The sequence below is a fragment of the Ictidomys tridecemlineatus genome, chromosome 6 (genome assembly GCF_052094955.1).
Source record: "Ictidomys tridecemlineatus isolate mIctTri1 chromosome 6, mIctTri1.hap1, whole genome shotgun sequence".
In the NCBI taxonomy this organism is placed as follows: Eukaryota; Metazoa; Chordata; class Mammalia; order Rodentia; family Sciuridae; genus Ictidomys; species Ictidomys tridecemlineatus.
This window is the reverse complement of record NC_135482.1, coordinates 56905563-56932944: the sequence shown is the minus strand read 5'-3', so window position 1 is coordinate 56932944 and position 27382 is coordinate 56905563. Positions and strand designations below refer to the sequence as shown.

General features: G+C 42.4%; 1 protein-coding gene across 6 annotated transcripts; it reads right to left on the bottom strand.

Annotated features, from left to right (window-relative positions):
* Positions 1 to 889: 889 nt before the first annotated feature.
* Timeless (timeless circadian regulator) lies at positions 890 to 27073 on the bottom strand. Of its 6 annotated transcripts, XM_078053298.1 has the most exons (31): positions 26967 to 27041; positions 17640 to 17740; positions 17294 to 17523; positions 13677 to 13838; positions 13361 to 13514; positions 13126 to 13240; positions 12970 to 13032; positions 12616 to 12717; positions 12298 to 12453; positions 11925 to 12058; positions 11629 to 11716; positions 11197 to 11373; positions 10606 to 10823; positions 10039 to 10142; positions 9729 to 9898; positions 7917 to 8051; positions 7665 to 7816; positions 6734 to 6831; positions 6531 to 6648; positions 6219 to 6420; positions 5819 to 5964; positions 4620 to 4705; positions 4412 to 4529; positions 4242 to 4324; positions 3848 to 3990; positions 3474 to 3651; positions 3324 to 3392; positions 3088 to 3206; positions 1899 to 2112; positions 1668 to 1781; positions 890 to 1547 (listed from the first exon to the last, which is right to left on the bottom strand). In XM_078053298.1, the coding sequence occupies exons 4-31, from the start codon at positions 13771 to 13773 to the stop codon at positions 1474 to 1476; spliced, it is 3627 nt and encodes a 1208-aa protein (XP_077909424.1). In that variant the 5' UTR covers positions 13774 to 13838; positions 17294 to 17523; positions 17640 to 17740; positions 26967 to 27041; the 3' UTR covers positions 890 to 1473. The 6 variants fall into 6 exon arrangements, with proteins under 6 accessions (XP_077909424.1, XP_077909422.1, XP_077909427.1 ...); XM_078053296.1 differs by lacking the exons at positions 17294 to 17523; positions 17640 to 17740 and having other exon boundaries at positions 26967 to 27073; XM_078053301.1 differs by lacking the exon at positions 26967 to 27041 and having other exon boundaries at positions 17294 to 17709.
* Positions 27074 to 27382: the final 309 nt, after the last annotated feature.

The window sequence follows — 27382 nt, the reverse complement described above, 5'->3', positions numbered from 1 at the left end:
AAAGGGTTAGGGATGTGGCTCAGTGGTTAAGCATCCCTGGGTTCAATTTCTGGTATCAAAAATAAAAATAAAGGGCTGGGGATGTGCCTCAAGCGGTAGTGGCTCGCCTGGCATGCATGCGGCCCGGGTTCGATCCTCAGCACCATATACAAACAAAGATGTTGTGTCCGCCGAGAACTAAAATAAATAAATAAATTCTCTCTCTCTCTCTCTCTCTCCCCCTCCCCTAAAAAAAAATTTAAATAAATAAATAAATAAATAAAAAGGGTTGGAAATGTATCTCAGTGGCAAATCATCCCTGGGCTCATCCCTGGGCTCAATTCCCAACACTACAAGAAACAAACAAAAATGTTAAAAGATACGTCCTTAACCTTGAGCATTCTGTGATCTGAATGGACATTTTCTGAATCTCACCTTCCCCCTAGCTCAGTTGGAAACAGACCATTTCTAAGACTAGTTAAGGACATGACATTGGCTCATCCATCTTTTTCTTCGTTAGTCACTGTCCTCTCCACTGCTTCATGCTGAAGAACTGGCTTTTTCTGTGTGGCTCCTACTTATTTCTACTGCACACATTGTCACCCTAAAATCTACCCTAAATGAAGAATTTTTTTTTTCTTTAGACAGGGGTCAAAATTGCCTTGGTTGGCCTCAAACTCCTGGATTAAATCAATTCTCCTGTCTCAGCCTCCAGAATAGCTAGGAATATAGGCACATGCTACTAAATCCAGAAGGATCATGAGGTGCAAACATTCTCTGTGTCTTATATAGAGGAAGAGGGGAAGACAGGAGAAAGGGAAGGCAGATGGTGTCTTAATTCTACCATTTTAAAGTTCTTCCAAAAACATAGCAAGTGGATGGCTGGGAAACTCAGATTGACAAGTCAGACTAAGATCAACAATTTTTAATTCTACATGTTTAATTTAATACCAAACATAAATCAAGTATATTCATCATCTTCAAAGCACTGCATCCAATTCTACCTCAATGGCAAGAATTAGGCTCAATCTGGTGTTTAGGGAATAATCTATGGAAAGAAAATGAGAACAAGGGAATCCAATGCCTTCTAAAAAGGATGTGAAACCCCCAGACAATGTCATAAAGCTTCCTATCTGGAAGTTGTGGTCCACTTCCAGCGGAAAAGGAACAGACCAATGAGAGGGTCCAAGGTGCCTTCTATAATTCACTTACTCCTCCGATTTGCTAAGGGGCTCTAGTCACCAAAGGATATGGTTCCCAGAACAGTAAGTCTTCAGAGAGGTGTTGGGCTACACTGAATAAAGCTGACAGAAGCAAAGACTGACTACAGAATGGTCCATCCAACATTGCTGCCTAAAAATGCCTGGGCTCTAAATCTGTGGAAGGGTCCGCGACCCTGCTGCTTCCATAAGAGGAGATTCTGGGACCTCCAAATTCTGATTTGAATTCACCATATAAAACCAAATCTATCTCTAGCCCTAGGCTTCTGGCTCTTCAGTCACTCTCATCTTCATCTTCAATCAGAAACCGTTTCTTCTTTTGGATTATTGGTGCTCCCATCTCTGGTGCTATGGGAATGACAGGGAGGAGGGAGGACATATGTTAAAGGATCAGGCAGGTGTTACAGTTTGTCTTCAGGCTGAAGTTAGGTATTTGAAGAAAAAGCAGGTCCCAGTCAGACTCCCTACCTTTGCTTCTACCCTCGTCTTCCTCCTGTTCCTCATCACTGTCCAGCAGGTGTCGCTTTTTGGTTGCCATCTTTAGCTTCTCTTTCCCACCAGGAGTTCCTTCCTCTGAAGTTACTGTAAGAGGCACAAAATTAGGGAACTGGACCTGTTCAAAATATCTTATCAGCCTTCTAGCCCAACATGGCTGATATGAAGTAAGTGCTTAGTAGAAAAAAGCTATTGTACTACTACCCTCTGAGGGCGCAAGGTCCACTTTCTTTTTGCGGGCCAACAAGAGGGCTCTTAGGGCTTCTGCTCGGTGCTCCTCACTGGAGCCTTGCTCTCCAGGGTCTCTTGGTTCTACTTCTGGCTGCAGCTTCTCCTCCTTCTCTGGTTGACCCAAAGCAGATGCCGCTCTCCGGAGCTGAGTAGGGCTCAGTTTGGCTGGGATTCGCCAGAAAGTTTCCTACAGGGCACCAGAGGTCAAACATGACAGCAAAGTGAAAGGACTAACTCCATTCAACAGATTATTGTTATTCATTGAATAAATATGACACTACATTGGTAATGATTCAGAAAAGTTGTGAATTCTACTTAATATATATATATATATATATATATATATATATATATATATATATAGTGTCTAGCACAGTGCCTGCTATATTATGACATTGCCAGTAAATACAGTTGTTAACTGGATAAATGAATGGCTCCTGATGATTGAAAGGTGAACCAGGTATGGTCCTTGCTCTCAAGGATCTCACAACCTAATGGGAGAAAGAATGATGTGCTATAATACCACTGGATTGGGCTCTATGAGGGAATGAACAAATTTCAGTGGCCAAAGTGATTATTTTTGCTTCAGGGATTGAAAGGTTGATAAGGACTGCTTTTCTGAGGAAGTGAAAATTGAGCTTTTTCCTGGGGCTGGAGGTGATACTGAGGATTGAACCCAGGTGTACTTTACTACCGAGTTATACCCCTAGTCTTTATCATGTTTTATTTTTTAGATAGGGTCTTGCTAAGTTGCAGAGCCTAGCCTTCAACTCATGATCCTCTTGCCTCAGCTCCTGCTTTGAGCTGACTCTTGAAGAAAGGGTTGAGATTCAACAGGAAGATGGGTTGTGTGTGTATGTGTGCATGTGTGTATATATCTTTGTGTGTGGTTGGACTTTCAACAGAGGGACTGGCATTGTCAACTGTTTAGAGAAGTATAGAAAAACCTACCATTTAAGGATGGAAAGTAATCCAGGATGACTACAATCTGAAGTAACTGTGTGGGTGGAATAGTCACGGGGGCCTGCAAAGGTTGGTGTGCCATTTGGAAGTTGTGGATCAATAGAAATAGCTGCTACAGGAATCTTGTTCAGAAATGACAAGGGCAATGAGAAAGACAATGAGAAAGATAACTGGCTGACACTGTGACTAGTGTACTTGCCTGCCCAGAGACAGGTGGCCGGATCCCTAGCTTGCGCAGTAACTGCTGAAACTGTTCATTTTCCATTGCTTCCTCATTTTCTTCTGTCAGTGGTACCAGTGGAGATGCCTGAGAGCAGCCTAGAACAGAGCCAATAGTCACATGGTAAAGATGCTAGGAAAAAACTGCCTCCATCCCACATGCAGGTCCAGTGGCTTCCAGTGCTCTAGGCCTAAAATCGTCATCTGTTCACTCACCATCTTCTTCCCGATCATCTGCTGCTCGAATCAGGCAGTTGTGGAGCCATAGGAGGGGAGCAGAAAAGCCTAAGAGCGAAAAGGAAACATATTTGGTCCCTACCCCCATCCCAACCCTCCATTTGAGACATTTCTCCCAACTAAACTCACCTTCTTGATGTAGGCCTTGACCAAGGTTTTCAGTTGAAAGAAATGAGCCACCTTGGTCTTGTTCTGCATCCAAGCTTTCCTCTTTCTCTTCATCCTCCTCATTCTCTTCCTCTGGCAAGGGTTCCTCATCTTGCAGATCTTCCTCACAAAAATCTTGCAGGGACCCCTCATCTTTGGGCTGAAATTCATCAAGGGCATAGGAGATTGTGAAAAAAGAAACACCACATTTCAGTGGCATTTTCTGGTTCCTGACCACCCTGTTGGAAGGACCTAGTCAAAATAGCTTGAGGCTGGAAGAATCTTGGTGGGTAACTTCCAGGGAGCACTTCAAAGAGAGTGGGCTGGGGATGGCAGAGCCAGGATAAGACTGTTACCATGTTGGAGGGCACCAATTTCTTCCTCCGTTTCTTGTACAACTCCCGCCTCTCAGCTACCAGGCCCAGAGCCAGAAGTTTATCCACTATTCGAGCCCGTGAGCGTTTGGCTGTGATATTCTTCATGATATGACCAAGGACATCTACAGAGAGGGAATGTGTGAATACTCTAGAACAAATGGGGGAAGGGATCAGTTAAGGATATCTGAGGTCTTAGTAAAGGAAATCAGAGGTCTCTAGAAAGAGACTAAATCAATTCACCCTAAAATGACACTTAGAGGAAGTCAACATAAGGAATCTGATAAACTTCCCTTGGGATTAGGAGGCAGGGAATAAATAAGTAGACAGTTTAGTTCTCATCTCACAAGGTTCCCTGAGCATCCACCTCTCTCACCATCTGAATCCTTGAACTTCTCAAAAAGCCGTTGCAGCTCCAGCTCCTGATCTTCTGTCCACAATACAATATTGGTTCCTTTTCTGTTTAGGGAGGTTGTCATTGGAAGAGGAGTCCAGGGAATGAACTGAGGAATTTCCATCCCAGTTCCCTCCAGAGCATGTGCCTACCTTTGGAAATCTTTGACACTATCAGCTAGTCCCAGCCGTACCAGGTGGTGGATGACCTGCTTGCGTGTTCTTGGAACAGTATTCAGGTGTGCCAAGATGGCTTCTACCACATCCTGACCTGAAGTGAAGAAGGTATGAGGCAGTAAAGAGGATTCTTTATGCTCAGGCTGCTATCCTCATAAACACTTCACATCTTAAGGCCTCATACCTTCCACATCCTTATGGGCAAGGTATAATTCTCGAAGCTGAGCTTCTTCCTCAGGACTCCACACAGGGCCTCTGCGACTGGAAGACCTGAATGGGGAAAGAGGAGAGAGAGCGAAATAGGTTGTTGGCCCCATAAAAGGAGACCAAAGATCCTGAAAGGGTGGAGGCAAGCAGCATGAAGTGTTCCACCTAGCAGAGGATTAATATGTGCTTCCTTCTCCTCATTTTCCTTCCACTTAGGAATCCAAAGAGGCTGGGTACGGTGATGCATGCCTGTAATTCCAACTACTCAGGAGGCTGAGGCAGGATAAAAATTTTAAGGCCAATCTTGGCCACTTAGCAAGACCCTGTCTCAAAATTTTGAAAAAGGTCAAGGAATCAAAGATCAGTGGTAAAGTACCCTTGGCTTCAATCCCCAAGTACCACTAACAACAATAACAACAGCTGTGTGTGGTGGCATATGTCTATGATCTCAGTGACTTGGGAGGCTGAGGCAAGAGGTTTGCAAGTTTGAGGCCAGCCTCAGCAACTTAGCAAGACCCATCTCAAAGTGAAATAATTAAAAGGGATAAATAATTAAAAGTGGTCAAGCACCCCTGGGTTCAATCTCCAGTGCTAATACAATAACAAAAAACAAAAGTCAAACTCAGATTTTCCCTTGGAATCTGACATTACAAGTACTAATAGTAGTATGGGAAAATGAGCAGCGTGAAAGCAGACAGGTAATATACTAAAGAAAAGGGGACAAACATTTATGTGAATTCTTATCTCAGCACTTTTCTTTCTTTTTTGGCAGTATAGGGGACTGAACTCAGAACTTCATGTATGAGAGGCAAGTGCCCTACCACTGAGCTATGTCTATAGCCTTTCCCAGCACATTTTGGGAGAGGGCTCCTGGAGGGCCACCTTACTTCCTTCAGCAACCACCTTTATGAAGTCTGATGATGGAGAAGAAAACTAGAGCAGACAGAAGACAGGCTCTAGCCCCTGGTCCTCTCCTAGATAAAGCATTTCATCTTCTGACCTTTACCTCTGGAAGATAAAGAAACAGACCAAATGGCCTGCAAGTAGTTATACTTTTTTTTTAAATTAGTTAATTTTTTTTTTTTATTATTTGCCTGCAAGTTCTTCCAGCTCTGACCTTCTGTGATTCTGTATCACCCTCCCCTACTGCCCATCCTTCCCAATCCCTAAGCTCACCTGTCATCCAGGGAGCCATAGCCCTCAGTCATCTCTCGAACCACAGCTGTGTTCTTCCAGAACAGAAGCTCCACAAAGGCTTTCTGGTTGACTGCGGCCAGTGCAAAGAACTTGCCCAGAATGTACTTGGCAAAAGTTACTAGCTCCTATAGGAGAGTAAGGCTGCTATGATGCTTCAGCCCAAATGGATACATAGACCTGGCCCCCTGGGTGTTTTCTTTCCAGTTCCCAGCTGCCCCTTCTCACTCGAGACTCTTCTATCCTTCCCCGTACAGCCCCCTCAATCTGCCTGCTGGCTTCTTTACTGTGTTCTCATCTCCCAGCTATTGACACCTCAGCTTCCTTATCTCCCGAAGATCATTTATATACACCCAAACTCCAGTTCTTGGCAGTCCCTCACTTTGTAGGCTCCAGCAGCAGGGTCACTGAGCAGACGATTAAAGAGGCAAAAGACTGAGAGCTGGAAAAGCAGGGCTTCCATCTTGAGATCATGAGCCAGCCGGTGCAGCATTTTGACCACACAGTGATTAGTGTGGGAACTATTCTGCTGGTAGCTCCGCAGCAGCAGTACATAGGCTCGCACGACAGTTGAACATGCAAAGCTGCACCAAAACAATGAGGGAAAGGAAGTCAGAATTAGAAAGACACTGCTCATTCTAACAGCTGTACAATCACACCATCCTGGGACCAACTCAGCCCTCTGGGCCCAGACCGTTTCAGGTAGTCCAGGAAGTTAAACTCTTTCTCTGACACCTGGACGACTTGCAACTCCTCCTCCTCCTCCTCTTCCTCCTCTTCCTCTGTTCCTCTTTCCTCTTGCCCCTGCTGTCCTATATAGTGAGGATTACAGGTCTCTGTTATGCTAGTGCTGGAGCACAGGTAGAAAGAGAGGGTTGTGAAGGAATGGAGACTCACGGGGCAATGGAGCAGAGAGGATTTGTTTCAGCAACTGCATCTCTTCCTCAGGGGAAAAGTTTTGAGAGCCAAATACATCTCCTTCTGGCCACACTTCTCTGGAGCACAAACAGAAAAAGGCCTTAATTATAGGAAATATGAGTTGTAATTAGAAGCAGAAAGAATTTAGTCTTATCTTATTTATCAGCCAGAAAGATAATGCAAACTGTTACTTTATGGAAATTTTCCTTAAAAGTTGCATTGCAAGAAAATCATGTAAGAACAAATGCAAACAATCTAAATGCTGACTTGGTTGAGCAAATGTACATATTACACGATGGTGTTTGAAAGTCATTGACAATTACAGAAATATATCTGATGAGAATTAATGCTCAAAATATATTAAGAAGTTAAAAAGGCAGGTGTAGTAGTAGTACTTGGGAGGCTGAGGCAGGAGATTGCAAATTCAAGAATATATCTCAAAAGTAAAAAAGAAATAAAAAGGGCTGGGGATGAAGTTCAGTGGTATAGAATCCCTGAGTTCAATTCCCAGTACAGGGGGAAAAAAAAGATGTAAATCAGAACATGTAATATTTCATTATTTTTGTAGAAGATATATATGTATATGATATAGATGATATCTAACATAATGAGCTCCAGAAAGTTGGTCATGAAAATATTGATGGCTCCAGCACCACCAAAAAAAAAAAAGTTAGTGACAAGTTATTTTTGGATAAAATTATCTTTATTTTTTCCCCCAATTAACTATGCTTTTTGTTATTTCTCAACAACAAATAATATACTCAAATAAGCCCATCAAAGTTCCCCAGTCACTGTTCAATTCAGAGACCCAGACAGAATTTCTCTTTTTTGAAGACCAAGAACCCTGTACTACAGTAAAGGCCTCTTCATGCCCCCAAAGTCCAGGAGGATGGGTGGGCAAGGCTCTTACCGGGCAGATCTCAATAGAGCCAGGGCCTGTGGGGCCCGACCAGAAAGGAGACAGTCTTGTATCCGCACCATAGCTTCTGCTCGCTGCTCTTCCACTGGCACTTCTGAGGCCGCATCAAAGGGAACCATGGATTCAACATTGAGTTCAGGATCCTATAGATAGATAAGTTGTGGGAACAAAGGGGGAAGAAAACCCAGACTGTTTACCCAGAGCACTAGTCTTTAAAAAGATAGAGCTTCTACAACCACCTACCTGGGTACAACACCGCAGCTGCTCAGCCAGGATCAGCCACATAGTCTCCAGCTCCTCTGGGCTATGTGGAACATTCCCAGAAGCAACAGCCTGGTCTAAAACCTTCTTTTTCTTCTTTCTCGTCTTTCGTTTGTTCTATGGGGAAAAAACTACATGAAAATAGCAGGAGCACTAAGGAAGTCTTTTTCCCATGAATGTCTTCTCTTTTTTTTTTTTAAGATAGAGTGAGAGAGAGGAGAGAGAGAGAATTTTTTAATATTTATTTTTTAGTTCTCGGCGGACACAACATCATTGTTGGTATGTGGTGCCGAGGATCGAACCCGGGCCGCACGCATGCCAGGCGAGCGCGCTACCGCTTGAGCCGCATCCCCAGCCCCAAATGTCTTCTCTATTACAAAACTAAGTGAATGTTCAAAGTGCCTGGTGCCTATTATGTGCTGCTCATAGGCAATGGAAGCCATAGTGAATAATACGTGTCCTCCTCCAAGGAGCTCATACTCTAGAGAAAGGCAAGTAAACAAGAAATACCTTAAGGAATGGATAAGAGCTATAATGTGGATGAGCATAAAATGCCTATTTCTTGGAGTAGGAGACTTTGCCAAAAGCAGTGATATCTTAAGGAAAAATCTAAAGGATGAATAGATTTGTTATGAGGATTAATCAAGATACATAAAAATAAAGCCCATCATTTTTTTCTCTTAGAGAGTGAGTCAACCCCCAAATTCTGTTCCCTCAGGTCACAACTGTGAACCAGTCTTTTGTGTGAGCTCTCAGAAGTCAAATAGGATGGATGGATTGGAGGGCCCTTGAGGCTCCCACTCCATTCAAGAAACTTATAATTGTGTGAGTTGGTGCATGCCGGTAATCCCAGTGGCTCAGGGGACTAAGGTAGAAGGATTGTGAGTTCAATGCCAGACTCAGCAATTTAGTGAGGCCCTAAGCAACTTAACAAGACCCTATCTCAAAATAAATAAAAAGGGCTGGGAATGTGGCTTAGTGGTTAAGTGTCTCTGGGTTCAATCCCTGGTACCAAAAAAGAAAAAAGAAAAGAAACTTATAATCAAACACACTAAAGGCAGGAACATGAGCTCTGGAGTCTAGCCATTTACATTTGGGTATCAATAACAGTCCTTTACTCACACAATCTTGGACCACTCTGTACATGTATTCTAATGCTGTTGTGGGGATTACATGAAGACCTTAGCAGTGTTTAACATATAGTAAATGCTGGATAAATTATAGCATCATTATTACTGATAATACCATAGAGCCCTAAGTATAAAAATACCTTTTAGCAAAGTCTCATTGATATTGCTACCCCTTTCAAGTCCAGTTCTGATAAAATTTTAAACTGTAGCAACTAGAATTATAGGAAGGTCCTGCACAAAACATGTTTTTTTTTTTTTCCAATATAGTTTTTAGTTGTAGGTGGACACAATATCTTTATTTTATTTTTATGTGGCACTGAGGATTGAACCAAGTACCTCACGTGTACTAGGTGAGAGCTCTACTGCTGAGCCACAACCCCAGTCCCATAATCATTAAACTCTTATAAGTTTATGTGCCTAGCACTTAGTAGGTGTTCACAAAAAGTTTCCTGAATGAACTAAGATATTTATGGTAAACCAGAAAAAAAATCTAATGGGAAAAGGAAACCATGGTAGACTCATATGGGCAACACAAGCCTCTTGTCTTCTTATTTCAGAGTAGCTCTAACAGACCAGCTTAAGCTACATAAAATGCAAGGAGAAAGCCCCCTCTGTCCTTCACCCTCCCACACAGCTCTTTACATATCCTGCTACTGCCCAGTACCTGCACCATCAGGTTCCCACGGTTCCGACAAAACCGTTCCAACATCTTGAGGAAGAGGTGGGTGGTTTCCACCAAGTCACGAAGGAAGGAGCGGGGCTGGCATCTCTCATCAAACTTTCGAAAGAGTGCTAGGAATAGTTCTCGATACTCCATCACATAGAAAATATTGTCTAGGAGTGGGAAAGAGAAAGGAATGGAAGACTGGTCTGGAAACTTAGAAAAGAAAAGACGGATAAAGTTGGAACAGTGAAGAATAAGATTCTCATCAAAGATGGGAAGGCTGGGATTAGGGATTGGGCCAGGGCCTCACTCTTGATGATGCGACTGCTCTCTTTCACAGCCTCTTCTGGAGACATGTCCATCTCATTCACTGTGGCCAGAAGTTCCTGATAGGCTTTCAGAGCCAGGTGCATCCTATGAGTTAAAGACAAGGAAAAATGGAGGACAACTTAAGGCACTGGCTCATGAAAACTCTAACCTGCCTAAAGTGCCACCCAAAACATGACCTCACTAGTCATTGCTTCCCAGCCTGACCACCTCACCCTGTATTAGGAAAAGGTGCCATCCACAATCTAGGTGTTCACTGGGCATGGTGGCACATGCCTATTATACTATAGGCTTGGGAGGCTGAGGCAGGAGGATGGCAAATTCAAAGCCAGCCTGAGGAACTTAGTGAGGCCCTATTTCTAAACAAAACAGAAAACAAAACAAAACAAAAACAAAAACAAAAGCCTGGAGATATGGCTCAGTAGTTAATTAACCCTGGTTTCAATTCTGGGTACCAAAAGAAAAAATGTGTGCGTATGTGCGTGTGTGTGTATTCAGACTCTCACCCAGACCTAGATGCTCACTATGATCCCAATATTGTCCCTCTCACCGCCGTGCCCAGGAGGAGGCTTCCTTGCGGTCAGTCAGCATCATCTCATAGTAGTTGGTGAGGTTCTGCTCAATGAAATGGAAGGTACGGACACTGAGGGTCTCTGAAACCAACCCTGGCCGGAAGGAGGCAGCTCGATTGAAGGCCATAAAGAAAGCCAAGGCCCACATATAGTAGGTCTCATCATGTTGCTGAGCTTTCTCTCGAAGCAGGTGATCCTAACATTAAAAAAAAAAAAAAAAAAAATCACCATTATCCCAGGGCTTCCACCTTCTTCCTGGCCTGATGATGGGGTAGATCGTGGACACCACTATAATATTTCTCTAGGATCCACAAATTCCCATTCTCTCTTCTCCCCATGTCCTCCTCCCCTTCCTCTGGGTCAATTCTACAAGCCCTTCTTGTCATGCTAATAACCCACTCCCTCTGCATGGTCACCATCTCTCACGTGCACACTATCTCCTTCCCACTATAAACTCCAGGGACAGCCTCCCACAGGTGCCTACCTGGGTTGCCCTTCTTACCCTCAACTGGCCCCATCACCTCTCTATTCCATCCCTGATGGCCTCCATATCTTTCCCAGACTCTCACCTTTACCAAACCCATAAGCCGGTTATAACAGTTCTCCAGGAACTCAGAGCAGAAGTCTCTGAGGAAGAGTCTCACATTGAGGGCAGAGCGGCGCTGAATGGACAGCTCCTGGGCAGCCCGGCGACGTCTGGGCACTCTTTGGGGCTGCTTTCCCAAATCTGAACTGTAGTTTCGAAGCTGGGGGTGTGGGGCAGGGATTAGATGTATCACAGCTCTTTCCATATCCCTGGTAGTGCAATTTCCTCAGAAGAAACTCTTATTAGAAAGTTTTCTGTGAAGACTTCAGTAAAGACAATGTGGCTAATGCCAGAGGCTCTACTTCTACTGTCACCAACTTTCCAAGGCTAAGAATGGAGATGCTTTAAATCCACAGATGGTCATTCTTAGGCCCTGCAACTCCAGTGTTCCCATTCCAAATGTGCAAATACTTACATTGTGAAGGCCTTTGTGAAAGATGAGGTCCCTCTCCCCAATGGATTTCAACCCTTGGACAATGTAGGAGCCCCCAAATCGAGAATGCCTGCAGGGGAACAGCAGCAACAAAGGAGGCCAGAGAGATTTTTCAATTCTCTGGAAGCTTTTGTTCCATTCTCTTTCATCAGCAGCTCAAAATGAGTTAAAGCTGTAAAATGTTATTCAGTCTCCAGTGTCTTAGATCTGGCCCCCAAGTGCTCAGCATTCCTTGCCACAGGACAGGAACACAGGTAGAGCAGCTCTCAGTCACCTACCTGTTGCCTCGTTGGAGGGCTCGAGTCTTCTTCTCTGCCATCTCTCGTTGGCGCAACACCTCCAGTTCTGCCACATCTGTGCTCCGCTCCTGAGCTAAGCGTCCCTGCCCTACTCCTGCCAGCTGCTCAGGGTTCTACATTTGGAAGAAGCAGGAAAAGAGTCAGAAGGACAGTCATTTCTTATCCTGAGTTCACTCCTGTTAAGGATGGAAAGAATGATCAAAACAGGACTGGTGATGGGACTCTATATTGAAGACACAGCTACTCTACCCATTGCTAATTTCCCTAGATAACTCAGCCATTACTATAAAAGCAATGCTGACCGTGTAGCAGAAAAGTAGCTGTGCAAAAGGACAATAGGCCTGGGTCTTACCTGATCACGAAACATAAGGGAGACAATCTCTAGTACATGCAGGCTCCACTGCTGCTCGGCAGGTGAGCTGGCCAAAAAGAGGAGAAGGTCATCCAGGCCACTAAGGTGAATAGCCCAGAGAAGCTGGTCATGGACACTGGCATCATCATCGATCCTCTGAGCAGTGAGAGATGAGAGGAAGAAAGGGCATTCAGTTCCACAGCTCTTCCTGGAAGCTCTGCACCTGATTTCTTTGCCAAGGTTCTTCCCGTAGACTTGTCAGATGCAGAAAAGCCCAAAAAGGGCAGTTCAATGTAACTTAGACCACCTGACCCTCACCTTCTCTTGGTCAAAGTCAGCTGGAACATGGAGAATATTTCTGACCAGCAGTAGGATCCGCTCAATCAGCAAGTTGTCTTCCTCCTGTCGTTCCTCCCAGCCCTAGTCAGAAGGAGGAGAGTTAGAAGAAGAGACTCCATGTGGAAGGCAGGTGGCATCCACCTGGGCTGGAGGACCAAGGTACAGAAGAGAATCAGAATAAAAAAGAAAGAAAAGAAAGATTCATATAGTCCTGAGGCAGTCAGAGACTATGGAGTAGACGATCATATCCCCAACAACTAGGATCACACCTCCAGTTTCAGCATCTTCACCTCTGATAATGGTCCCAGGGCCTCCTACAGGGCAAACACTCACCAGTTGCAGCAGCTCATACAAGGTTTCACTGAGGATTCCAAAAGCCTTCTCATTGGCGAAGGCCTGTGGAACAGTGAACAGATCTCACATAGTGTCTGTACCTTCTTCCCCTACTGCACCACAATCTGCCCCAGGGACTCTGAAGGACGACCTCACCTCTTTGTAGGCCTGTAGATAAGTCAGCACCTGTATAAAGTGGTGGCGCATGCTGGGCTCCTTAGGCACACTGCTAAAACAGAGCAAGGCTGGTTGTGTCAAGTTTACCATCAGTCTGGGGAGACAATGAAGGAGGAAGAAGTCATTAGGCTTCCTTGTCAGGAACAAGCACCAAAACCTATCAGCTTAAATACGAATGCTGGCATGTGGTTAAAAAAAAAGCTAGGGAATGAACCTGATAACAGCATCAAAGAGAGGCTTATCCTTGTGGTGCTGGGTAAGAATGGGTAGGAGGTCATTCTGCATTATCTGGAATGCTCCTAGCTGCTGCCGCACATCTCTCGTCTCATCTTCATGCCTCAAGAACCGGATCAAATCCTTCACGCTCTCTTCAGAGACAGAATAAACACATACCTCAAACACTGGACAAAGTTCCACCCAGGCCCATATGCTTTTCATACTTATAGCTTGAGAAATTCAACAGACCACCTCAATTCAAGCAACTTTTTTTTTTTTTTTTTTTAAATCTGACTCCTCAAAAAGGTACTCACCTAAACAATCTGGTTCCTTGTGGTAAGTGTCTCCCTCCAAGTACCCAAGGGCACTACACGTGGCTAGAAGTTCACAGTTCATCATGTACAAGTCCATACATCAGAGGACCACCAAAGGAAACGTAAGGGTAATAGAGACGGAGGAGAAAAAAATGGAGAGACCTGCAGAGACAAGAAAAAATGAATGCAGCATCCTCTCTGTGAAGAACAGAGAAGAACAGGACAGAGCAATAATGGTCGGAATATTTGAGCAAGATCTTCAAATGCCTCATTTTGGTCAGAATCAAATGTACTTCTCCCAGTCTCAGGCTTTTTTCTGTTTTGTTTTTTTTTTTTTTTTTGTGCCAGGGATTGAACCCAGTGCCTGGCACATGCTAAGCAAATGTGCTGCCACTGAGTTACAGTGCAACCTTCCAGGGAAAGCTTTAAATTAAGGCTACTATGTGATAAAGACAAAGAGGCTGGAGCCTATGAATTAAGCACCTGCCCCATACTCTAACCTGGATCTAAAACTGTAGAAACAGTCTGTTTAAGAGTTTAAACAACTTCATAGGAAAAAATGACTAGAGAGGCTGGGGACGTGGCTCAAGCGGTAGTGCGCTCGCCTGGCATGCGTGCGGCCTGGGTTCGACCCTCAGCACCACATACAAAGATGTTGTGTCCGCCGAAAATTAAAAAATAAATTTTAAAAGTTCTCTCTCTCTCCCCCTCTCTTTAAAAAAAAAAAAAATGACTAGAGAAGGACATCAGCTCTGAAATTTTTACCCTTAGAGAACTCAAATGGTCAGGCTGGACCCCCATCTTTCTTAGCTCTTCTATACATAGTCACAGCTTTGACATGTCACAAGAATTAAGAAAACCCAGCTCTGACTACACAGTGAGCCTACTTGGTATATGATACATCCTAGAAGCCCTTGGCCATCTCAGGCACTGGGAATGTGAAAATCAAAGTTCCTTCACTCTCCTCCCAAAGTTACTCACTTGGTAATCTTAGTTGAAGTCAGTGCCTAACAGAATGGGAAGGAAAAGGAGTGAATAGGAACCAGCACACTCCCTTTCACACTCCCCAGAATATCTCCAGAGCCTGGGACACTGGTGCATACCTGTAACCGCAGCAATTCAGGAGGCTGAAGCAGGAGGATCGAAAGTTCAAGGCCAGCCTCAGCAACTTAGTGAGGACCTAAACTACTTAGTGAAATCCTGTCTTAAAATTAAAAAATAGAAAGATTTGGGATGCAGCTCAATGGCAAAGCATCCCTGGGTTAAATCCCCAATTAAAAAAAAAAAAAAAAAAAGAAAGAAAGAAAGAAAAAAGAAGAAAAATCACTTCCTTTTTCCAAAGCTTATTCCTTTTTATTCAGATTTTTAAACCCTCAGATAGTTAAGTAGGCACAGATCCAGAATACTAGGCACTCAGAACTGGACATTAATAATACAGATGCACACAAACACATAATATTCTTTACCTTGCTCCTGTGGAAAATCAGAAATACTAATCAATCCAGTCCTTCAGGGCACCTTCAGCTGCACTGCTCTCTGCCCTTAACGGCAATCTCTAGAAAGACCTTTCCTAGCTCCCATACCTACCTCTAGGCACCGACTCCACTTATGTTCCTTGGCAGGAAATGGGTAGTGAGTTTCCAAAGCACTAAGGTTTAATGTCTGATGTTATCTCTCTGCATTTATGTAACTGGTCTACTTCAGGTTGCCTACTATCCTTCCACCCCCACCCAGTGCTAACCTACTTTCTGACTGCTCAGTCTAGCAATATAAGAAACCATTAAAATACTGAGTGACCAGGAGAATGGAAAGGAGACTTCTCTTTCCCATTTAATCTCAGAGACTAAAAACTCTGAGGCCTGGGCCCTGAAGAAGAGGTTCAATATATAAGATCCCTGACTCTATGTGCATACCCATACATGCATGCATGCACACACACATGCACCCAGATGGAAGGGCTTCCCTGTCTGCTCTCTTCAACCATAGCCTAGGAAGCTGACAAAGAGAGCAGAGCTGGGGGTGCAGCTCAATGGTACAGCACTTGCATAGCATGCATAAGGCCCTGTATTAGATTCCCAACACACACACACACACACACACACACACACACACACACACACACACACAAACACACACACACAAAACAAACAAACCAGGTGCAGTGGCACATACTTGTAAGCCCAGTAGCTTGGGAGGCTGAGACAGAGGATCACAAGTTCAAGGCCAGCAAGGCCCTAAGCAACTTAGTAAGAGCCTGTCTCAAAATAAGAACAAAAAGGTATGGAATGTAGCTCAGTGGTAAAACACCTCTGGGTTAAATCTCCAGAATCCAAAAAACCAAAACCCCCAAAAACAGACATTAGAGCTATAAAGAGGCAAGTCAACACATTCTCCTCATAAGAGAGCATTACAAAATCTGGCTCTGAAAGGTGTGAAATGATAGTCTTCTAACAATAGAGACAAAGCCATGTCTGGGCTTTGTTTTACACAGTCCTCCCAGCTTTTTTTTTTTTTTTTTTTTTGTGCTGGGGATTGAACCCAAAGCCTTGTGCATGCGAGGCAAGCACTCTATCAACTGAGACCTATAGCCCCAGCCCACTACCCTCCCTCTTTATCTTGGTTCCTCCACTGTAGACCAATTCTAAATAAGGATTCAATATTTGCAAAATACAGCCCCAGCAGGGCACTCAAACCTCTGCTTCCCATGTATCACTTTACCTGAAAGGCAAAAACAACAGAGGTGGTAACAGCCACCATTTTTGGGAGAAGAAAAAGGACATAGGGACAAAGCAATCTTAGCAGATAGAAAGCAAGAGGGTATATAAGAAAGCTAGGACTTCTGGTTCTAATCCCCTGCAGTTCTGAGTGTAATATGCAAAGTACAAGAAATGGGTCCCTATTGTAAAGCTCCCAAGCCAGGGGCTCCCAATTTGGGCCATTCTTTAGAACTGGGATAAAAGAGCTTTCAACAGGAGTTTCAGTCCTCCCTGGTACAAATAGTATTTAAAACATTAGCAACTGACAGAAAACTTAGGGGTTTATACTCCTTCCCTCCCTCCCTTCTTCCTTCCTTCCTGGAAAAGTAAGTTTGTTCTCTTTTTTGTACTGGGGATTGAAGCCAAGGGTACTTTAACACTGAGCTGTATCTCCAGCCCTTTTTAATTTTTTTACTTTGAGACAGGGTCTCACTAAGTTGCTTAGGGCCTCACTAAATTGCTGAGGCTGGTCTCTAAATTGCAATCATTGGGCCTCTGCCTCCCGAGTCACTGGAATTATGGGTGCATGTTATTGCACTCAGTATTCTCTTGCTACTCACTCAATCTGTCTGGCTTCACCTTCCTCTCCTGAATTATGAATAATCTGACTATTGACATTATACCAATATCACACATACCCAGCCAAAACAATTCTACTCAGATCCATGGCTTCATTATCTCCTCTAGCTATGGGGAACGCCACAAACATACATGTTCCAAGACATACAATCCTGCTCAGAGCTTATTCCCTATCCTGGAGGTCTCTTCTCCTTTCTTCCTTATCTCCAAAAGTTCTGACTCTATGTGACCCTTGAGATCCAGCTCAAATGTCACTCCTCCAATGGGTGCAGTGAAGCTCACCTATAATTCCAGTGGTTCAGGAGGCTGAGGCAGCAGGATCTCAGGTTCAAAGCCAGCTTCAGCAACTTAGCAAGGCCCGAAAAACTCAATGAAACCCTATCTCAAAATGAAAAGGGCTGGGCTGGGGATGTGGTTCAAGCGGTAGCGTGCTCGCCTAGCATGCATGCGGCCTGGGTTCGATCCTCAGCACCACATATAAAAAAAACCAAAGATGTTGTGTCCGCCGATAACTGAAAAATAAATATTGGAATTCTCTCTCTATTTCTTAAATAATAAAAAAAAGAGTCATTATTTAAAAAAAAGAAAAATGAAAAGGGCTGGGAATGCCAGGCACAGTGGCACACACCTGTAATCCCAGCAGCTCAGGAGGCTGAGGCAGGAGGATCGAGAGTTCAAAGCCACCCTCAGCAAAAGTGGGGCACTAAGCAACTCAGTAAGACCTTGTCTCTAAATAAAATACAAAATAGGGTTAGGTATATGGCTTAGTAGTCGAATGCCCCTTGGTTCAGTTCCTGGTACAAAAAAAAAAAAAAAGAGTCAAACACAAAAGGTTACATTTTTTTTTAAAGTGCAGACTTAAATCTTTTTTTTAATTTATTTTTATTTTTTAGTTGTAGATAGACACAATATCTTTATTTTATTTTTATGTGGTGTTGAGGATCAAACCCAGGGCCTGGCACTCTACCACTGAGCTACAACCCCAGCCCCCAAAAGGTTACATTTTATATGAATCCATTTATATGTAATGTCCAGAATGAGAAAAACTATAAAAATAGAAATAGATTATTGGTTGCCAGGGACAAAAGGGAATGAAGAATAACTACTAATAAGCATAGGGTTTGTTTTAGGCATGATGAAAATGTTCTGATGTTAAATAGTAAAGATTATTCAACTATGAATATATTAAAAACAAGTTTAAAACAATGAATTTTAGGGCTGTGGTTGTAGCTCAGTAGTGAGCACTTGCCTAGCATGCGTGAGGAACTGAGTTTGATTTTCAGCACCACATAAGAAACTAAATAAATAAAACAAAGGTATTCTTTCCATCTACAACTAAATAAATAAATAAATAAATTTTATAGTATGCTAATTATATTTCAATATAGCTATTATAAACAACTCTCTCCCAGCCTCACAGACAGGCCCATGTGCAAAGCCATGGCTGAGAAGGCCACGCAGTATTCCTTATGCCCTATACTAACTTTTTCTGTGAAAGGGACAGACAGAAATGTATCTCTATTTTTAGCAGAGTAAATATAACTAACTTATATTCTCTTTATGAAGGGCAGAAGTTACTTTTTATGTACTTTCCAAAGTTTATATAAAACTTTTGTAAAATATTCTCTGCAAAGGTAACTCTGGGAATGTAAATATGCTTCTAATAAAATAACAAGCCCCCCCCAAAAAAATAAATAAATAAACAACTCTCCACACAATTATTATGTTTTCAGTATTTTAATACCAAAAAGCTAAGGACAAAATCTCAGGATTAATTCAAGCCCTTTGAATTCAACTAATTTGACTTCATGAAAAAACTTCATTTATATTGTTTTTACTTTCATATTTCATCATAGATGAGATGGGAACTTTATCAAACACCTTAGATCCAATGGATCTGGATATTTAAAAAAATGTTAGTTACTTTCCCCACTCAACTAAGTATCAAGCAATTCAGATAAAGCATTATTGATCTGAAATTAATAGCTATAGGCCTCAGAATGCAAAAAATAAAAGGAAAAAGGAATAAATATTAAATACATTTACAATTCAAAGAGAAAATTAAATTACTTTTTTAATATTTATTTTTTAGTTGTAGTTGCACACAATATGTTTATTTTATTTATTTATGTGATGCTAAAGATCGAACCCAGGGCCTCCTACGTGCCAGGCGAGTGCTCTACCACTGAGCCACAACCCCAGCCCCAAGAAAATTAACTTACTTTTTGAAAACAAAATAAAACAAAGCACTCTGTCCCAAACCAACCCTGTTCCAAGCACTCATTGAGAATTAATACACTTGGGAAGGCAGTTAGCATTTCTGACTTAACCCAAACCTTAGTTTCCTTCTCAGTAAAATGAAAAAACAATAAAAATACCCACCCTCATAAATTTTAAATATGGTCATGTAAAACAGTGCAGTTCACACTACTCCCCATCCACAACTGCTGGTAGTCTTCATCAAAACACTTTAAGAACAAATCACTCGCCGGGCGTACACTTGTAATCCCAGTAGCTCAGGAGACTGAGAAGGGAGGATTCTGAATTCAGCCAGCCTCAGCAATTTAGCAAGGCCCTATCTCAAAAAGTAAAAGAGCTCAGTGGTTAAACACCTCTGGCTTCAATCCCAGGCACCAAAAAAAAAAAAAAAAAGGAAAAAAGAAAAGAAAGAAAGCACTAGCATTTAAGGTTTCTGAGAACAATTTGACTTAGTTTTATGTTCAAATATAGTAATAATCTAAAAAGCCTGTATTCTACATATCTTTTTTTCCATTTTATTTTTCTAGTAATTGTATTCTATAGAAGTGTTTTTATGTATTTATTGGTACTAGGGATTGACTGCCACCGAGCCACTTCTCTAGCCCCTAAAAGAACTTTATAGTAGAAACAATAAGAGAGGTAAATAGGGAGCCTACATCCTGGGAACAAATTTTTACTCCTCACACTTCAGATAGAGCCCTAATATCCAGAGTATACAAAGAACTCAAAAAATTAGACAATAAGATAACAAATAACCCAATCAACAAATGGGCCAAGGATCTGAACAGACACTTCTCAGAGGAGGATATACAATCAATCAACAAGTACATGAAAAAATGCTCACCATCTCTAGCAGTCAGAGAAATGCAAATCAAAACCACCCTAAGATACCATCTCACTCCAGTAAGATTGGCAGCCACTATGAAGTCAAACAACAACAAGTGCTGGCGAGGATGTGGCGAAAAGGGTACTCTCGTACATTGCTGGTGGGACTGCAAATTGGTACGGCCAATTTGGAAAGCAGTTTGGAGATTCCTGGGAAAGCTGGGAATGGAACCACCACTTGACCCTGCTATTGCCCTTCTCGGACTATTCCCTGAAGACCTTAAAAGAGCATGCTACAGGGATGCTGCCATATCGATGTTCATAGCAGCACAATTCACAATAGCTAGACTGTGGAACCAACCCAGATGCCCTTCAATAGATGAATGGATTAAAAAAATGTGGCATCTATACACAATGGAGTACTATGCAGCAATAAAAAATGACAAAATCATAGAATTTGCAGGGAAATGGATGGCACTAGAACAGATTATGCTTAGTGAAGCTAGTCAATCCCTAAAAAACAAATACCAAATGTCTTCTTTGATATAATGAGAGCAACTATGAACAGAGCAGGGAGGAAGAGCAGGAAGAAAAGACTAACATTTAACAGAGTCATGAGATGGGAGGGAAAGGGAGAGAAAAGGGAAATTGCATGGAAATGAAGGGAGACCCTCATTGATATACAAAATTACATATAAGAGGTTGTGAGGGGAATGGGAAAATAAACAAGGAGAGTAATGAATTACAGTAGATGGGGTAGAGAGAGAAGAAGGGAGGGGAGGGGAGGGGAGGGGGGATAGTAGGGGATAGGAAAGGTAGCAGAATACAACAATTACTAATTGGGCATTATGTAAAATTGTGGATGTATAACCGACGTGATTCTGCAGTCTGCATTTGGGGTAAAATTGGGAGTTCATAACCCACTTCAATCTAATGTATGAAATATGATATGTCAAGAGCTTTGTAATGTTGTGAACAACCAATAAAACAAATAAAAAATTAAAAAAAAAAAAGAAAAGAACTTTATAGTATCGATCTGCAACAGATTGAAGGAAAAATCTGCCTAGCCCCTTACCAAGATAGTTTGAGAAGCAGTGATATTAACCATACTACCCAGTGATAAGTACCAAGTGAGTACCCCAGTAAGTACTGGGAATTGAACCCAGGGAGGCTTTATCACTGAGCTACATCCCCAGCCCTTTTCATTTTTTTAAAAAAATATTTACGTTTTGTTTTAGGTGGATACAATATCTTTATTTATTTTTATGTGGTGCTAAGGATCAAACTCAGCATCTCACGCATGCCAGGCCAGCACACTACCACTTGAGCCACATCCCAGCCCCTCATTTTTTGAAACAGAATCTCACTAAGTTGCTTAAGGCCTTGATAAATTACCAAAGCTGGCCTCAAACTTGCAATCCTCCTACCTTAGCCTCCCAGGCTGCTGGGATTACAGGTGTATGCCACTGCACCTGGTGTGACAACCCCAAAATATTAATTTCCTCTCCTTCTGTAAGATTCTAAATGAAGTGCCTTCTAGGCAAAAGATAATGCCATGCAGGTGGAGAGACACTGCTAAAGAAATTTATTTACAGAATGGAAAACTACACAATATAGAAGACAAAGTAAGAAAAAAGGTTACTAAGGGTAGTGGCACAACCCAGCAGTCTGGCAGACTGAGGCAGGAGTATCACAAGTTCAAGGCCAGCCTTGGCAACTTAGCAAGACTTTTATCTCAAAATTTAAAAATTAAAAAAAAAAAGAAAGGGTTAGAAGTGTAGCTCAGTGGTAAAGCATCCCTGGGTTCAATCCTACTGGGGTAGGGGGAAAGTAAGAGATAAGGCAGTATAGGCTCTAAATAAGTGATATGGGGGGAAAAAACTGGAAAACTAGGACTCTTTCAAGGTAAAGTGACCACGGAGATTGTCAGTGGAAGTGTGATTAAAACTGAGATTTTGAAGGTTGCAGCACAAGGATTCAGGAAGCCAGGAAGAGGAGAGGGAGAACTGCTAGAGCAAAAACAAAGAAACCAGGCTAGGGCTGTGGTAGAGTGCTTGCCCGGCATGTGTGAGACCCTGAGCTCGGGTCCTCAGCACCACATAAAAAAATATTAAACAAACAGACAAACAAACAACAATAACAACAACAACAACAAGAAAAAAGGAACCACTGTGGATAGATAAGTCTCAGGAAAGCATTGGAAGGGGGTTAGAATTGGCTTTTGGGAAAATCTTGCCTTGTTCATCAATTCAAAAATTTAGAATAAATAAGGGAGCCACTGAAGATTTCTTTCTTTCTTTGTACTGGGCATTGAACCCAGAAGAACTTATCACTGGGCTATATCCCTGGTTCTTTTTATTTTTTATTTTGAGACAGGATCTAAGTTGCAAAGTGTCTCAATAAGTTGTTGAGGTTGGCCTGGACTATGCAATCTTCCTGCCTCAACCTCCTGAATTGCTGGGATTATAGGCGTGTACCACCATAACTGGCACTGCTGAAGATTTCCGAGTTGGAAAACAAAATGATTAAAACAGAGAAACATATATATCCTACAAATCTTATCACTGCATGTCAAACAGTTCAGCCACTCTCCTGTGTGGCCTTAATCTCTTTCTTTCACTGCCCACTCTCTGCAAAAATCACAAACTCAAAGCAACATCTGTTTTCTACTATACTCTTTTGAGTCAAATCTAGACTCAGATTTGCTGGAGAAAACCACACCACACTGTACAATACATGACAAATGTACAGCATCCAACCTGAGCAGGACTCTTAGTCCAGTCACTTTCTCATTTCTTTCCCAGGGGACAGCTATTTCTAATTTTCACCATCATTCTTAAGCACTTTACCCCACTGTTCCCCATGCCTCTCAGTTGGTGTCTCTGTCCCTTTCCTCTTAGGAACAATTAAGGTCATCAGACAAGAACTCTCAACTCCCCCTACCCACGCCTAAAAACATATTTCACTCACCTACCCTAACATCTTTGCTTCTAATCTAAGCCCTTCATTTGTTATCTTGATCAATTATCTCCTGTCCCTTATTTGATTCTCATTTCTCAATTATTTCCAACTTTTCCTTTATATCAGCCCCACGCCCACATATTATGAGTTGCTCAAAATTCTTCTAATTTAAGCAAGGAGGAGGGAATCCAACATAAAACATACCTTCCCTTGGCCCCCTCCCATCCTGAAGAGTTCATGCTCCATTGGCCTACATCTTCAGTCTTCTCTTTTCTCTCTACATAGCTTCCTTGGGCAAACTTATCCATGCCCCCTGCTTCAACTACTATACAAGACAGTAGCCAGCCAATCTGTACCCCTGGCCCTTCTAAGTTCCCAAGGCACTAATCTCAAATGTTAAACGGACTCAAAAATAGCATCCTCTACTTTTATGTCTCAAGGACATCTTAAATACAAAATATCCAAAACTAAACTCATTTTCCCCATAAGTCCATCTTCACTTCTGTTTTGGATCTAGGTATCACCTGGCTTCTCCATATAAAAGGAACCTCTTTTCTCTTTTGTGCCATATACAGAATTCCATCATGGCACTTACACCTAGGTATCACCTTGGATACTTCCATCTCTCCTTAATTTCCTTAAGCTCTTCTATATACCCCTGCCTTTCCACACTACCACTAACCCATGTCTGTATGTCTCTTGCTTAGATTACTCAACTGCTTCCTAATCTCTTTCTGTCTGATCCTTTCCCTTAAATCTAGCCACAAGATTGTTACTTGACTTGGCCATATGACCCACCCTACTTAAAACCCTTCAAATAAAAAAAAAATAAAAAATTAAAAAATATTTTTTTAAAAAACCCTTCAAATAGGGTTAGGGGTGTAGCTCAATAGTACAGCATGTATGTGGTTATCAAGCATGAGGTCAACCCCAGCACAAAAACAAAATAAAAACTTCAGTGGATACATAAGAAACTTCAGGTAGTTGTGGTGGTGCTCGCCTGTAATTCTAGCTATTCAAGAGGCTGAGACAGGAGGATTTTGTGAGTCCAAGAATTTAAGGCCAGCCTGGGTAACATGGAGTGATCCCAAGAAAAGAAGAGATGATAAGTAAGTAAGTACGTAAATAAATAAATAAATAAGAAAAACAAAGAAAAAAAAGGATAGAAAAAACCAAAAGGATTTAAAAAAATCAGAAAGAAACAAAAGAGAAGAGCTGGGTAAAGTGACTATGCCATAATTCCAGCTCCCTAGGAAGCCTAGGCAGGGCCATAAATTCAAGGACAGTCTCCGCAATTTATCAAGAACCTCTCAAAGGGGCTGGGGATGTGGCTCAAGCGGTAGCGCGCTCGCCTGGCATGCGTGCGGCCCGGGTTCAATCCTCAGCACCACATACCAACAAAGATGTTGTGTCCGCCGAGAACTAAAAAAATAAATAAATATTAAAAATTCAAAAAAAAAAAAAAAAAGAACCTCTCAAAAATTAAAAAAAAAAAAAAAGATCCCACATGCCTGTAATCCCAGTGGCTCTGGAGGATGAAGCAGGAGGATCGAAAGTTCAAAGTCAGCCTCAGCAATTCAGCAAGGCCCTAGCCAACTCAGCAAGACCCTGTCTCTAAATAAAATATAAAAAAAGGGCTGGGGATGTGGCTCAGTGGCTAAGTGCCCCTGGGTTCAATCCCCAGTACCAAAAAAGAAAATTTAAAAAAGGAAAAGAAAAGGGGAAGAAACTTCATAGCAAAACCTCTGGGAATAAATGGGAGATCTAGAGTTAGAAAAAAATTTCTTTCACGTTGATACTATTGGAATTGTTTACCATTAACATGCACTACTATAAAAAACTAAAGTTTTGACGACCCTCAACACAAAGTTCTTCATGATATCCCAGCAGTTATCTTTCAAGCTTCTTGCTCAAGTTATTCGTATATCCAGAACACCCTTCCATCAACCTAGAGTCTGTCAAATTCTCTCTCTTTTTTCTAAGACCAAGTCTGGCTAAATTGCCCAGGCTGGCCTGGAACTTGTAATCCCTCCCACTTCAGCCTGCCCAGTAGTGGAGTAATCGGAGTATACCATCACACCCCCAACTTATCGAATTCTCTTTTGAAATGGCCCAAATGGCAATTCTTCCTGGCTTCTCCATATAAAAGGAACCTCTTTTCTTTTTTGTGCCATATACAGAATTCCATCGGCACTTACACTTCTGTTAGTCTCTCATATAATAGTTTATGTTCGTTTAAAATGTCTGTGTCTGTCTCCTTCCACTAGCCTCAGATTCCCTGAGGACAGGAATTGTTTCTTATTTATCTTTGAATTTTCAGAGCCTGGTTATGACATCAAAATTTCCAGGTGTGGCTTGGGCAAAATATTTCAAAAATGCTCCTCAGGTGATTTTAATTTAATCTGCTGTTAACAACTGCACTAAATGTAAACTTTTGGGAGTTGTATCCAGAGGCTCTTTATCATTGGGCTATACATCCCTAGCCCTTTTTAATTTTTAATTTTAGGACAGAGCCTTGCTACATTGCCCAGGCTGGCTTTGAACTTGTGATCTTCATGCCTTAATGTAGGAATGCATCACCAAGCCCCACTAAAATGTTAACTCCTTGATCTCAGGAATCATCATGACTAGCACAATGTAGGTGCTCAATAAATGCTTTACTAAACTTAAGTAGACAAGTCTAAAGTTGAGGATGCACCTGGAGATTTGGAGGCATTAGGATATATAGGATAGTATTTGAGTGAGGAGTGAGAGGAGTAAGGAAATAAGGAACTCTGTCACTGTAACTGCCGAAGACTCTCACTTTTTTTTTTTTGTTTGTTTGTTTTGCTACCAAAATGAATTCCTCAAGGGCAGGAATTCTGACTTATGCATCTCTACATACTTGACCGCTGAGTACACTGCATAGTACAGATGAGGGGCTCAGTAACATTTTATTGAGTTCAGAGCCACTGATAGTAAAGGGAGATACAATATTTCATGGACACAAGGGAGAAAGTGATCAGCTTGATGTACGAAGGCTGGATAAACTGAATTTCAGAGGGACAAGACAAGTTATGTGGCCGAAAAAAAACAATAACTTCCAAGAAGAGGTCACAGGAGGCTCATACTAGGTATGAAAGTGTATAATGCAGATACACCCTTTCCCTGTGACTGTGAGTCAAGCGCAAGACATAAATGTCACGTTTTTAGAAAATGAGGCTGAGAAGGTCAGAAACAGATTATGAAAGGCCCCTTATGTCACCTAAGAATTTACTCCTGTGAATGGCCAAAACGGAGCCTTAAAGTTAACGTTAAACAACAAGTTTAACTTTTTTTTTAAGGTACTGGTGTCAGTATGAAAGACAGAATAAATAATTGAGAGAGAGAGACTCAAGAGATGGAGCTGAATTAGTGACAAAAGGTCTGGTTGACAAACCCGAATAGAGGCCGTATCTTACTTAAACTTTCCACCCAGGAGAAAAGGGAGAGGGAACGTAATTCATTCTTTTTAAAAAATTCGAGATTTAAATTAAGCGGCCAGTGAACTCCGACCCCTGATGACCATCAGGCCTCTCACGTTTCTTGAGTCTGAACAGGATGTGGAGTTCCAAAGTGAAAACCCAAAGGAACCTTCTGCTCTACTTTCAGGGCTCCAAGCCCCTAGTCATCACAGTCCCATCCACTGGGAGCCCAAGGTGTGCAAAGCAGCGTGAGAGGGGTGCAGTGAAAGTTTACCGCCGCGCCTGGAACCGCGGAGGCGAGCCCGCGAAGGCGCAGGGTAGGAATGCGCGTGCGCGCTTAGAGACGCGTCCAGCCCTCGGCCTTTAAACCCGGTGGCGGGAACTGGGATTCGGCGCCTCCCAAGCCTGTCCCCGCGATTTCGAAAGGACTTCAGTCCACCCAGAACCCTTTTGCCACACACACTCACCCGCTCTCGCGGGTCCTCCGGAGCCTCTTAGACCCAGCTGCCCTCAGGCCCTGGACTACAACATTTCCCGCCACCAGACACAGGAGACCGGTCCCTGCCTGCGTGGGGCGCGGGGCGGGGCGAGGCGGGCTGGTCCACTGACTCCGAGCGAATGGGAGAGAAGGGAATGGTTGGTGACGAAGTAAGAAAAAGGGAAGCGAGTAAAAGGACTGTTTTATCCGAATATGTTCCCTACATTGACCTAAAAGTCACAACGCTATGAATAGTCTGCTGAATTATAATAATAACCAAGCTCAGATTAGAGATAAATTCACATTTTCCCCTTCGGGTCAATGGACTATTCCAAAATCCATCAGGGTTAGTTGGAAAAGTTACATTTTATTTGGGAGGAAGTGGAGGTACTCGCCGAAATTAAA